At 46.0% G+C, this 14537-nt stretch overlaps 1 protein-coding gene across 1 annotated transcript in view; it reads right to left on the reverse strand.

The window, feature by feature from the left end:
* LOC146839177 (CD5 antigen-like) overlaps positions 1–14537 on the reverse strand; it is a 560873-nt gene that overhangs the window by 254216 nt on the left and 292120 nt on the right. The window contains exon 4 of the mRNA XM_085603204.1: positions 10151–10465. Within this exon, the coding sequence (XP_085459330.1) occupies positions 10151–10465 (315 nt within the window). The remainder of the gene's footprint in view (positions 1–10150; positions 10466–14537) is intronic.

Below are 14537 nucleotides of genomic sequence, written 5' to 3' on the forward strand. Positions count from 1 at the left end.
GCTGTGGTTGATATTTCTCCTGTTGGCCCCTCTCTCTTTCTTCCATGTCCCCCCTTGTATGAATTTGGTCTTTTTCAGACCTGCCGGATTGGCTCTTCTCTCTCTCTTTCTCTGTACTCTCTTGCTTTCTTTTTCCTCTTCTTTCCTTTCTTCTCTTCGGATTTCCGCTTTGGTCTCACCCTGTGTTGTGCTGGCTGTTGATGTCTGCTGGGTAGCCCTCCTGGGTGTTGCGCTTCATTTGCCACATATGGAATATCTTTTTTTCCTGATAATGGTTCTATGTCTGGACTAAATATACTTTCCCTTAATGTTAAAGGGTTAAATCATCCAGTCAAGAGGTCAAAGATTTTGGATTACTGTAAATCTCTTTCTTCGGATCTCGTCCTTTTTCAGGAGACAAAGCTCTCTGCCAAGGAGGCGTTGTTTCTGAAGAAAGAGTGGGTCTTGGATGTTGCTTGTTCAGATGCTTGTGGTAAAAGGAATGGAGTAATTACCTTAGTTTCTAGACACTCTGGCTTATCTATCGTTTCCTCTGAACAGGATACGGAGGGGCGTTGGTTACTATCTAAGTTGTCCGATGGTAATGCTGACTTATTTGTCATGAATATTTATGCCCCCAATAAGGATGACCCGGCCTTTTGGAATGCGATTACCAAAACGCTTGAGGACACTCCTCACTCTGGTAATCTTATTGTAGGTGGTGACTTTAACTTGCCAATGGATCCTATCTTGGACAGGAATTCTGCTTTTAACTTTCGTCCCCCTAAAGCACACAAACAAATGATTAATATGTGCTCTCTTACCCATCTTCAGGATGTATGGCGTCTTCATAATCCCACTGGTAGTGACTTTTCCTTTTTTTCTTCCCCTCATTCGTCCTTTTCACGCATTGACTATCTTTTGGTTCATTCTTCTCTGGTTCAATTTTCTTCTTCTCCGATTATTCACCCTATTTTAGTTTCTGACCACGCCGCAGTCACATTTACTCTTACGTCTTTTGTCCCTAGGGCACGAGCTCGCTCGTGGAGACTCAACACAGAAATTTTACATGATGAGTCCTTGGTGCGAGAGTTTTCCAATGACATTGAGACTTTTTTTATTGAGAATGTTGGGTCAGTCAGTTCCCCTGTTGTTCTCTGGGACTCTTTTAAATGTACTTTTCGTGGTCAGGTCATTAAATGTATGTCAAAGAGAAACGCAGCCATTAAAAAGGAACTCACGGACTTAGCAGATGAGATCAAACGTCAGGAATCCCTTTTCCGCCATTCTCAGAGCAAGACCTGCCTCCAATCTATTAAAAATCTAAAATATTCATACAATACTATAGTCACTAAGGGCCTCATGTAGGTAAATAAAATTTACCGATTCTTAAATACCGAACCGTACCGAATCGGTATTTAAGAATCGGTAAGTTAGATGTAGGTAACAAGTCGGTAAAATTTACCGAATCGGTAACATTCGGTATTTTCCGAATCGGAATTTACCGAATCGGTAAATACCGCGGTGGTATATACCGAATCGGTATATTCCGAGGTGGTATTTACCGAATCGGTAAATTCCGATTCGGAAAATACCGAATCGGAAAAAAAATCACATGACTGTTTGAAACAGCCAATCCTGTGCAACCAAACCCCACCCAAGTAGGAAGTGGCCACACCCAGGCAGGTGCACACAATCAACTGACTCAGGAGAGGCTTGAAGTGCAGAGGAGAGGCAGGGAGCCAGTGGCTGATTCTTGAGACCAAACTACACCATGTCCAGCCAGAGGACAGGAGGGGAAAGGAGGCGCAAGGTGAAATTTAGCCCCCAGGAACTCCAGGTGCTAGTGGAGGAGGTGGTGAGGCAGCACCAGAAGCTATTTGGGAGGCAATCCCTGCAAGTGGCAGAGTGTGAGAAGCGCACCATTTGGCTGGCAATCCAGGCGCAGGTAAATGCCGTGGGAGTGACCCACAGGGACATAGACGTTCTAAAAAAACGATGGTACGACCTGCGCATCGTGACTAAGAGGAAGATGGGGGACATACAGAAGGAGGCCAGCCGGACAGGAGGTGGAACTAACAGGGCACCTGCCCTCACTGAACTGGAGGAGCTGGTGCAGTCGACAATCGAGCCTGAGAGTGTCGTGGGCCTTGGGGATGCCGACAGCTCTGCCAGAGCCGCCACCCAACAAGGTAAGAGGAATGCACAGCAATGTATCCCCCCCTACCCCTATCCCACATCCCCCAATGTGAAATGAGTATCCCACTCCAGTCCATGTGTTACTGCAGACAGGCAATGCATTATGGGAGATGTAGTCAGGGATCCCCCACCATGAACAGAATAGCACAGAACAATGATGCATGGTACAGACATTAGCCTAAAGCACACAGAGGACAATGTGAGAGTCTTAGAACAATTTATTGTCATGCTTGCAATGCATGCCTTCAGATACACTGAGCTGATGTTGCATTTCTGTCCACAGACGTAACATCGCGCAGGACTCCAGATGGCACAGGAGAGGGGGCACACCGTCAATCCAGTTCAGCTACGGCCAGCACAAGTTCGGGCCAGAGAGCGTTGCCACTGCCACCATCCCCAGTACATGAGCCAGCATCCCCACTACCTGAGCCTGCATCCCCAGTACCTGAGCCAGCATCACCACTCCTGCTGGAGTCACCGGCCACATCACCATCCACAATAGTGAGGTCGAGGAGGCGTGCTGCTGCCAGGCTGCGCGTGTTGCACACATCTTCCGATGACAGCAGGGGCCCGGAGCCAAATCCTATGCCCCAGGATGGGAGACATACCACTGGTCCCTCCACCTCACAGGGAGCCGACACGGGTGCAGGACAGCGCCGCAGGTCGCGTGAGCAAACTCCACCACCTTTCCATCTCGGCCATGGGGTCTTTGGGGGCCTTGAGGCCAGCATGTTAAAGCAACAGCGCCTGCAAACGAAGGCAGTACTTTCAGTACAGCGGCATGTGCGGGGACTCAGAACAACATTCAGACACATGGACAGGAACATTGGCGCTATGGCGGCGGGGATTTCTGACATGGCAGTGGGCCTGCGGGACGTCTCACAGTCCATGCAGCTGTTGTGCAGCAAGTTGGACACAGAGAGAGCTGCAAGGCGCCGGGAACGGCAGAGGGGAGACAGGCACACCAGGGCACTCAACCGCATTGCGACTGCAACATCACTGCTCTGCCGGCGCTCAGTGAACATGCAGGAGGGCCTGACCCACTGCAGCAGCGACGTCACTAGGGGGATGGTGCAGGTCACCAGTGCCCTGGAGGTCCTATTGACCAGTCAGGCGGCCACAAGTGGTGCAGGGGATGCTGCTGAAAGCATCGAGACCAGCAGCAGGAGCAGCATCACGCCCCCCGTCCCAGAAACACGCAGGAGAAGCAGGCGGCATGGGGCTGGCACCAGTGAGGAGGCTGAATCCGTGCCATCTCACAATGTAGCGCGTGGCCGCAAACTTTGATGCTGCACCGCGTAGCAATAGACTATTGGGTGACTTAACCCTGGTCTTCACACTTGTGAATTGGCAAAGTTACCTGATTTGCATTATCTTTGTTTCGTGGCGTAGTGGCGCATAATAAAACTACGACATGACAACCAACACCTGCCTGTGTCCCCTTACTTACTCAGAAATAGTTGCATGTGATCTCTGCCCGTCTCACTCTCCCATCTGTTGCTGTTGGCACTCCATCTGCGTTGGGCTCTGGCTGTCCTGATTCATCCTCATTGTCCTCGAAATCTGTGAGTTCCACCGCTGTACCTCTCTTTGTGGCAAGGTTGTGCAGCATTGCACAAGTGGCGATGATCTTGCAACAGATGATGGGTGTGTACTGGCGTGCGCCTCCGCTCTTGTGGAGGCAGCGGAACCTGCTTTTCAGTAGTCCAAACGTGCGCTCCACCACGTTGCGAGTTGATTTGTGCGCCACGTTGTATCGTCTCTCACTCTGGGTTGATGGGTGTAGGTAGGGAGTGAGGATGAATGAGCGCACGGCATATGCACTGTCGCCTGGGTGAGTGAAAGGGAACCATCAGTCACATGCCTCAATACACTTACATTTGCTAGTTTCATGGTGCATCACTGTTACTTACCTAGCAGGTATCCCTCTCCAAATTCTCCGGCAAGCAGTCGTGTGTAGATCCCACTGTTCTGGAAGATGTATGAGTCGTGGGTGCTTCCAGGAAACTTGGCACAAATGTCAGTGATGATGTTCCCTGCATCGCAGATGACCTGCACATTGATGGAGTGGGTGGACTTTCTGTTGCGGTAGATGTGCTCAGTGGCAGCTGGGGGGCAGATTGGGATGTGTGTGCCATCAATACAGCCAATTACATGGGGGAACTGTGCCATGCGATAAAAGTCAGTTTTAGTTTTCTGCAGCTCAGCCTGTGTATTTGGGAAGCTGATGTAGTGGTGCATTCTCTGCATCATGGCATCCAGGAACTTCCTGAAGAAACGGGACAGGCAACTCTGGGATACACCGCCCACCGCAGCTATCACCACCTGGTAACTGCCAGATGCGAGGAGATGTAGGCTGCAGAGTACCTGCACATGTGGTGGTATGGCATGCGCCCTTGGTGTTGGCTGCTCCAGGAGTGGGTGCAGGTCCCTTATTAGGTCCATGATGGTCTGGGGGTGTAGCCTGTACCTTTCATGTATCTCATCCTCAGTCAGTTGGAAAAGTGTGATGCGCTGTCTGTAAATTCGTTCCGCCCTTCTCCAAAACCTCAGTCCTGCTGCCTGTAGACGTAGCCGCCTTGCAATGACATACAGAGCGGCCATGTTGTCCACGCTGATGCATTTTGGGATTTCTTTTATGCACTGTTTATGATTACCACCTGCTTTCAATCTGTGTTAATTACCGACTCTTATTTACCGAATTTCATGGATTTCTAAAATACCGAATTTACCTACATCTCTTTTTCCGTTTTACCACTTCATATTTACCACTTCATATTTACCGAATCGGTAAACACGTATTCGGTAAATATGAATCGGTATTTTAGAACTCGGTAAACATGAATCGGTATTTACCGCTTCATATTTACCGATTTTAGGTTTTTGGCCTCCTACATCTCACTTGACTAAATACCGGTCGGTAACTGGAAATTTACCGAATTTCGGCCGTTACCGACCGGTATTTGGCTACCTACATGAGGCCCTAAGAGAGCTCATATTGGCCTGCAGGCTCAGAAATCTAAGAGACTGCTGTTAAAAAATCGTGCGGGCAAGATTCTTGCTGCCACTTTAAAGTTCCAGGAATCTTCTTGTAACACTTTCCAAATTCCTTCTATTACTGACCAGCTTGGTAGGAAAAAATTTCAAACTGCTGAAATTCTTGAGGTGTTCCGCGATTTTTATAACAATTTATATACCCCGTCGGATCAAGCTTCTGTTGAACAATGCCAGGAGTTCTTGAAGTCGGTTCCTTTGAAAGTTGTTTCGGAGGAAGATACTCAATCATTAAATTGCCCGATTACTGCTGAGGAAATCATTTCCGCGATTAAAGCTACTCGGTCTGGTAAAGCTCCTGGTCCTGATGGATATCCTATTGCGTTTTATAAAACCTTTATTCCCGTGATTGTCCCGAAACTCCAGTCCGTTTTTGATGCGTTTATTAAGGATGGCTCTGTGTCTGGTTCTGCGGCGGATGCTACTATTGTAGTTATCCACAAAGAAGGGAAGGATCCCGCAGATCCCAAAAATTTTCGTCCCATATCCCTCCTTAACATGGAAGCCAAGATCTTTGCTAAAATTTTAGCTAAACGATTAGAGTCTTTTATTCCTTATTTGGTTCATCCCTCCCAAACAGGTTTCGTAAAGGGGCGTCTTGCAAGGGATAATATTCGTACTTTTTGTCATATTCTTGGAGCCGCTAAACGATCGAATCTTCCGGCGGCAGCCTTGGCCCTTGACGCTGAGAAGGCCTTTGATAAGGTCTCTTGGCCTTTTCTACGAGCGGTCCTGTGTGCACACAATCTTGGTGATTCCTTTATTCGTATGGTTATGGCTCTTTACTCCCGACCTAGAGCTAATATACGGGTGAATGGTGCTACGTCTTCCTTTTTTAACCTTTGTCAGGGCACTAGACAAGGATGCCCTTTGTCCCCTCTCCTATTTTTGTTGTCCATTGATCCTCTCCTCAGAATGATTGACTCGCATCCAGATATTAAAGGGTTCTCTTTTGGGTCTCATCAGATAAAAACTGCGGCATATGCAGATGATGTTCTCATTTTTTCTGATGATATTGCTCTGGCCATCCCTGCTATTTCGGATACGATTGCTCTTTTTTCAAAAGTTTCAGGATACACTCTGAACAAAGATAAGACAGAGATGTTTCCTTTAAATGCTTACTGCTTCTCCTCTCATATGGGCTCGGCGGGCTTTAAATGGCAATCCCAACAATTAAAATATCTGGGTATCTATTTTTGTTCCACCCTATATGCTACGGCTTCTTATAATGAATCCCAAACTATTCTTAAGGTGAGACGTCTTTTAGAAAATTGGTCCGGAAGCATATTTCTTGGTGGGGCCGTATGCAGACTCTAAAAATGATGATCACTCCTATTATTAATTTTGTTTCCTCTATGCTTCCAGTAAGGCTTTCTGATTCCTTCTTCCACGAACTTGATCTGCTTACTTCTAAATTTTTATGGAATGATAGACGGGCTAGGATTGCTTATAAATTTTTACGGAAATCTTATGATATGGGGGGCTGTAATTTTCCTGATTGGGGGAAGTATCAAACTGCTTTTCTGGCGTCCCAGGGTGCCCTCTGGTTTTCTTCCCCATCTATTCGTGCTCCAGCATGGTTGACAATAGAACAGGAACTGGCCTCTCCTCTTCCGACTGCATCTTTTTTGACCACAAACACCCTTTCTATTCCATTTTCTCGCTCTATTATTTTAGACACTATTGCTGCGGTTCTTAAGGTTGATAAGAAGGTAGCAGTTCCAATACATAAAACTAGATGGTCGTCTATTTGGTGCAATTCTAAAATTAAAATTAATATTGACCCTGAGTTGATGTCTTACTGGGCTGGGAAAGGTGTCTCACTTGTTAAACATCTCTATGATTCCAACAATGATCCTTCCCCTTTCTCATCCCTTGCTCAACATTTTTCTTTATCTAATTTAGATTTTTATACTTTCCTTAAGATTAAGGTTGCACTTGCTAAAGTACACCTTCATCCTTCTTCCCCGTTGATTACGCTCTTTCAGCTTTGGATCAGGACTGGTCATGTTGCGTCTCGGATTTATAAATTTTTATCGTCCTCTACACTCCCTGCCCATACTGTCACACAGCAAAAATGGTTACATCATTTTGATCATACTGTTATTGCCCATATCTCTTCTGATACCTGGCAAGATATTGGTAAATTTTCTCTTCGTAACAAAATTGCCCCCTCTCTAACACAGTCTAAGTTTTTCTCTATTAATCTTCTTCATTGGACTCCCAGTCGTCTGTATTCACTTAATCTCAAAGATGACAATTTATGCTGGAGTTGTGGGCTTCTACCAGGCGATTTTCAACATATGTTCCTTGATTGTTCCCTTCTCCAACCCTTTTGGGATTTAGTTCACAAACACCTTATGCTCATCTTTAACATCAAATTCCAACTGTCTCTTCCATTAATTCTCTTAGGTCCGTTGGCGGCCCCAGTCCCTCCGCCTTTAGATCCCATGGAGCTCCAGTTGTTGGACCTCTTGTTAACTATTGCAGTCAAAGTAATTCTCATGGAGTGGAAATCCTTTTCGTCTGTCTCTTACCATACTTGGTGGGCTTGGGTTTCCTTTCTACGTAGTGCTCATACGTCAGTGGATCATGCTCATCTTTCTCCTTCTATTTCCTCTGGTGTATGGGAAGCCCTAGATTCATACATGAAGTTGGCCTCTGAAGGGGTGGTGGAACAATATCCCTTTGGTTTGTCTGGTTAGTGTTGTCTTGTGTGTTGGGTGATTCCTCTGGAAATCCTCTCCTCTTCCTTTCCTTCTTTCTGTCTCTCTTTTTCTTTCCTCTTCTCTTTCCTATTCTTTCTGTCTTTTCTTTCTTCCTTTCTTCTCTTTCCTCTTCTCCCTAATTTGTCATCTGAAGGTGATACTTTTGATGTATGTCTTTGCCAGACATCATTTTGGGTCTTCCCTCCTTAAGTATTTATTTATCTGATGTCTGCAGATTAATGAATGACAATGAATTGCGCTCCTACCAATTAATTTTATATTAATGTATTTATTATCTTATTGTCTGATATCAATTGTATCACTTTGGTTTATATCTTATGTGTCATATTTGCGCTTTTAAAATAATAAAATTCCTTTGAAATGAAAAAAAAAAGAAATCAGTTTTCTGATGCTTCTGATTTCCACTTTCACTTTCATAAATTCCTTCACACTGAGTCCACAGACTCAGCTGACATTTGCTCTAGTCTTGATTATGTCAAGTGAAATTGTGATTGTTGTTCCGTTGCCATCAATAACTCTGCACAGTCCGTACCTTTATGAATGGCTTCTGATAACTTATCAAAGTCTCTAACCCTGGACTGCACCACATAAAAGTGTTGGTGCATCTATCAGGGCACATTCCTTTCCCAAAGCTGAAACTACTTTCTTGTTTGTGGTCTCAGTTGGAAATCAATTCCCAGGATTCAGTGATGTTCTTCCACTTAAGGTTGCCAGACTGGCATCCACCTTATTGGAATGAGGAGATGCATTATCTGATTGGTCCATCGTGTACAATTTCTGCAGGAACTTTGGAATTGAAGCCTTATCCAATTCCATCCATTCAGATTACCAGATCCCTAATCTTGCAGTGGGAAGGTATTGTGTGAGAGGTCATCCTAACATCATGCGGGAACAAATCTCCTTCCTCCCCTCCCACGTGGAATGGAGGGAATCCCACATTTTCACTCCAGTGAGCTATGATGTTAGCATCTCCCTATAAACACACACATATACCATACTATTTACCATATAATGTATGCTCTGGGGCCTTTTACAACAAACATTATTAGACACAGATATATTGAAAGAACATTTAGGTATAATTTTCATCCTGGTGTCTACTGCCTGAGTCTGAGAGCTGTGGGAAACATTTACTGTCAGAATTGAGGATCACTTAATGGGATTCAGTGCTGAGCACAGGCTAATACTATGTGAATGTGTTTAGTTTACTGTGCTGCTTTGGTGCACTGTGTTTGGTGTACGGTGTTGGTTTGGTGTAGTGTGTTTGGTTTACTGTGTTGGTTTAGTGTAGTGTGTTTGGTTTACCGTGTTGGTTTGGTGCACTGTGTTTGGTGTACTGTGTTGGTTTGGTGTAGTGGGTTTGGTTTACTGTGTTGGTTTGGTGTACTGTGTTTGGTTTACCGTGTTGGTTTGGTGCACTGTGTTTGGTGTACTGTGTTGGTTTGGTGTACTGTGTTTGGTTTACTGTGTTGGTTTGGTGTACTGTGTTTGGTTTACCACATGCATGACTAGGTGTTTTCTGTGCTAATGATTGTAGTATTACAGCATTGTAAACAAACTGTTCTGGTGTACATAAATATAATTGTTGATCATGACGTGTATCAGACTCAATGTCTGTGTGTAGGGGAACAATAGAGAGCAAACCTAGCTACACAGCTGCTGAGCACTGTACATGAAGGGAGGAAGTACAGTTTACTGTGGGGGACAGGTAAATGGGTCTCTCCAGGGATAAAATCCAGTGCTGAGACTGTAAGAGGTGTCCATTCTACAAGTCAAGAAGTTCCTTAAAGAGGTGACTCGTTACTTACTTTCAGAAGTGGGGGAATGATCATTCTAGACAGATCTGGGAGTGATCCCTCAGTACTCTAGAGAATCTAGCAGCCATGTGCAGAATGCTCTTCAGTGGTGCCAGATTGTGGGTAGATGCTGGCAAGTGAGTGCTCTGATAATTTGGTGCAGAAGAGTCAGTGCCACTGAATCAGGGTGACTGTTGCCTATGTGTTGGGTGAGAATCTGTGAGTTTCTTAGAGGAAAGTCAGGCTAGAACTTACACCTATAGTTATTACAGTCAGACTATTGTTTGTTGTAATCTTTCACTTTGCATCTTGCCTGAGATATGTTCTTGCACTGTCCATTCACTCCATTTTTTGAGCAAAGATAACTTTATTTCACTTGGATTCCATCCTTACCTGTGCAGGTCACCCCAGCATCTCTTCCTGTAGGACAGGTATTGTGTTCCCCGCCTTGTTGTGGGCACTTCCATAGAGCAGCCTCATTTCCTGTGCATTGAACATTGCTCATCCTTACAGGCAGAGAACTCTTTCCGAATGTTGAATTGTACTCATGTTCTTGCACTGAAATACATCCAAGCTGTCTGCAGACAACTGAAGCATCATTCAGATCCCAGGAATCATCACACACCATCCCCCACACACCATTGCGTTTGATCTCCACTCTCCCGGAACAGACAGATGCGCCGTTAACCAACCGGACCTCATCAGGACCTAGAAACACATGTGCAGAAGACACATCAAGCAACAGCGGCAACATCAGGTAATGTGTCAACATTTTATGTTTGTCTGAAAGGTTCAAGGTACTTTATTTGTGCAAGATTAATAAAAAATCATTGCAAATCATCAGTCAAAACACTACATGTACAATGGGAATATATCAATAAAAATGTCAAGCACAAGAAACATAAGCCCAGTCCATTTGTGGTTCATTGTAAACATTTGGGTAATAATTAGAGCAGGAACAGCAGGTAAAAGGTCATAATATTTGCATTCTATTCAAGCTCAGTTGAATTGTAGCTAAATAGTAAGATAGCGGCATCCCACAATGATAAAAACAGTGTGGCATCTCACAATGATACTGAGAGTAAAGCATCCCACAATGATAGTAAGAGTGCAGCTTCCCACGATAGTGAGTGTGCAGCACTCCACAATGACAGTAAGAGTGCAGCATCCCACAATGATAGTAGGAGTTAGGCATCCCACAATGTGAGAGTGCAGCATCCCACAATGATAGTAAGAGTGCGTCATCCCACAATTATAGTCAGAGTTCAGCATCCCACAATAATTTTAAGAGCCCAGCAGCCCCAACACCATAGCCTCCCTCAAGCTCCAACAGCACCAACACCATAGCCCCCCTCAAGAAGAACAACCACACATGCCAAGAAATCCAGATGGTCTACCACCGAACTTTGAGACTCCACACGCACATGCCACCACCTCGAAAAGGCCTGGAGGAACTCAAAATCCACAGAACCCACAACAACTTCAGAGCCGCCACCAACGGCCACCACCAACTCATCAGAAAAACGAGGAAAAAAGCGATCGAAGACAGAATCTCCAAACACACGCACAACAACAAAGAAGTCTTCAGCATCATTAAGGAGTTTGCCCAACCCACCAGCGAGTCTACTGACTTTCTTCCCTCACAAAACCTCTGCAACAAATATCAGCACATTCTTCCACCACAAAATCAAGAACATTTACGACAACATCGACGAAGACAACCAACACACTGAACCCTCACCAGCCAACCCCAACACCCTGAAGCCAGCAATTGACAATTGGACAGCCCTCACCACCGAAGACACAATGAAGACAATTAAGTCAATCCACTCAGGGGCCCCCACAGATCCCTGCCCCCACCACATCTTCAACAGAGCCGCTGACACAATTGCACCCATACTCCGCCACACCATCACCTCCTTACCCGACGACTGAATACACGCCGAGATCAACCCCCTCCTGAAGAAGCCCTTGGCGGACCCCACTGACCTCAAAAACTACATACCCATCTACCTGCTCCAGTTCCCAGTGAAAGTCATTGAGAAAGCCATCAACAGCCAACTTGCCACCTCCATCGAAGAGCACAACATCCTCAACCTCATTCCTCCCAATCTGACTTCAGAAAAAAACACATCACAGAAACCGCCCTCCTCGCCTCAACAGACGACATCCACTCTCTACTGGACAGAGGAGAAACAGTAGCCCTCATCATCCTCAACCTCTCAGCTGCCTGCGACACAGTCTCCCACCGCATCCTAACACGCAGACTCCACGATGCAGGGATCCAGGACAAGGACCTTGACTGGATCCACTCCTTCCTCTCAGGCAGAATGCAGAGGGTCAGACTCCCTCCTTTCCTCTTGGACCCTACACCAACCACTTTTTCAGTCCCCCAGGGGTCCTCCCTCAGCCCCATGCTCTTCAACGTCTACATTGTTCCGCTCACCCCCATCGTCAGAACCCACGGACTCAACATTGTGTCATACGCAGACGATACCCAACTCATCCTCTCCCTATCTAACAAACCCAACACAGCCAAGCACATCTTTCAAGAAGGAATGTAAGCTTTCGCCAAATGGATGAAAAGCAGCTGCCTGCAACTCAACATCGACAAAACAGAAGTACTCATCATGGGCCCAAACCCCAAAGCCTCGAATGGCACCTGGTGGCCGCCCGCCATCAGAAGCCCACCTACCCCCCACGGACCACACATGCAACATTGAAATCATCCTGGACATGCCATATCTCCCAGCACCTGCGCACACTCCACTGGCTCCCGATCAAGGTTAGAATCACCTTCAAGATTCTCACCCATACACAAAAGTCCCTCTACAACACCGGACCGGCATACCTGAACAGCCGACTCAAATTACACGCCCCCCAAAGGACCCTACGATCAGCCCAGCTCTCCTAAGCCATGGTCCCCCGCACCAGTAAGATCAGATCGGTAGGCCGATCCTTCTCCTTCCTCTTGGCCAGAGCCTGGAACGCCCTACCGGCCCACCTCAGGAAGCCAACATCGCTGCCTACCTTCACGAGAAATATCAAAACTTGGCACTTCGACAGAGCCCCTCCTTGATGGACTGGATCCTGCACCCCACCCCAGTGCCTTGAGTCCCTTACGGGTGAGTAGCCGTACTTAAAAAACACCTGATTGATTGATTGATTGGGAGTGCGCCATCCCACAATGTTAGGAATAGCATAGTAACCCACAATGATAGTAAGAGTGCTCCATCACACAATGTGAGTGCAGCATCCCACAATGATATTGAGAGTATTGCATCCATCAATGTGAGAGTGTGGCACCCCACAATGATAGTAAGAGGGCGGCATCCCACAAATTGAGAGTGTGGTGTCTCACAATGAAATTAAGAGTGCAGCATTGCACAACGATAGTGAGAGTGCGGCATCCGAAATGATAGTGAGAGTGTGGCATCCACAATGATATTGAGAGTGCGGTATCCACTAACGATAGGAAGACTGCAGCATTCTACAATGGTTTTAGAAGTGTGGCATCCCACAATGATAGCAAGAGTGCAGCATATCACAATGTAAGAGTGCGGCATCCCAAAGTGATAGTGATTGTGCAGCATCTAAAAATGTAAGTGAGAGTGCAGCATCTGAAATGATAGTCTGAATGTGTCATCCACAATGATAGTGAGAGTGTGGCATCCAACAATGATAGAAAGAGTGTGGCATTCTACAATGATATTAGGAGTGAGGCATCCCACAATGATAGTAAGAGTGTGTTATCCGACAATGTGAGAGTGCCACATCCCACAATGACAGTATCAATACGGCATCCCACAATGATAGTGAGAGTGTGGCTTTCTAAATGTGAGAGTGCGGCATCCTGCAAAGATAATAATAGTTCGACATGCCACAATGATATTAATAATGCAGCATCTCACAATGTGAGAGTGCAGCATCCCAGAGTTATAGTAAGAATGCAGCATCCTACAATGTGAGGGTGTGGTATTCCACAAAGATATTAGGAGTGTGGAGTCCCACAATGAAACTAAGAGCGCAGCATCCCACAATTAGAGTGAGAGTACGGCAGCCCATAATGATATTAAGAGAGAAGCATCTCACAATGTGAGAGTGCAGCATCCTACAATGATAGTAAGAGTGCTGAATTCCACAATGACAATAAGATTCCGGCGAAAAGACACGATTTTACACCTGCTTTCTGCTGATGTTAAGCAGGACAACTACCTACACCATGAAAGGGAACACAGCCAAGAGCCACACCAGAACACCCACAGGTACCATAGAGTCAATGAACATGATACAGGGATACCCATGAGGGCCAGAAGACTCTTCTCAACAACTCCAGGACCGCCTGTCAGGATGGGGCTGAATGCTACAATCGCGCCGCGCAGTTCGTTAGGACTGCATCGAGTTTGGGTTAAGCCCTCCCTCTGCAATTTATGGACAAGTATTTAGAGCTTTGGACTTCGTTCAAAGATGGCCGCCGAGTTTTCCTGATTAGCCCATTACGTTTGAAGTCTCGCGGGATCACGAGATTTCGTCTCCTCACGAAGCGCGCCTTGCTGCGCACTTCAATTTGACCATAGTCGTGTGAGGGAGCTTTAGTTCACGCTCCTCACAAAAGAACTCTTGGTACGAGGAAATCAATTTGTCTCCACAGAACTTTAGTCCGTGGATGGAGACACATCTCAGAGTGGTTTGTAAGCTCAAAGCCTGAGAGAGAGAAATAATCTTAGTCAGTTGGAGAACTGAACCTGAGTCGCGGAAGTGATAAGAAGAGATATCAGAG

Source organism: Triturus cristatus, chromosome 4_2, assembly GCF_964204655.1.
Source record: "Triturus cristatus chromosome 4_2, aTriCri1.1, whole genome shotgun sequence".
NCBI lineage: Eukaryota > Metazoa > Chordata > Amphibia > Caudata > Salamandridae > Triturus > Triturus cristatus.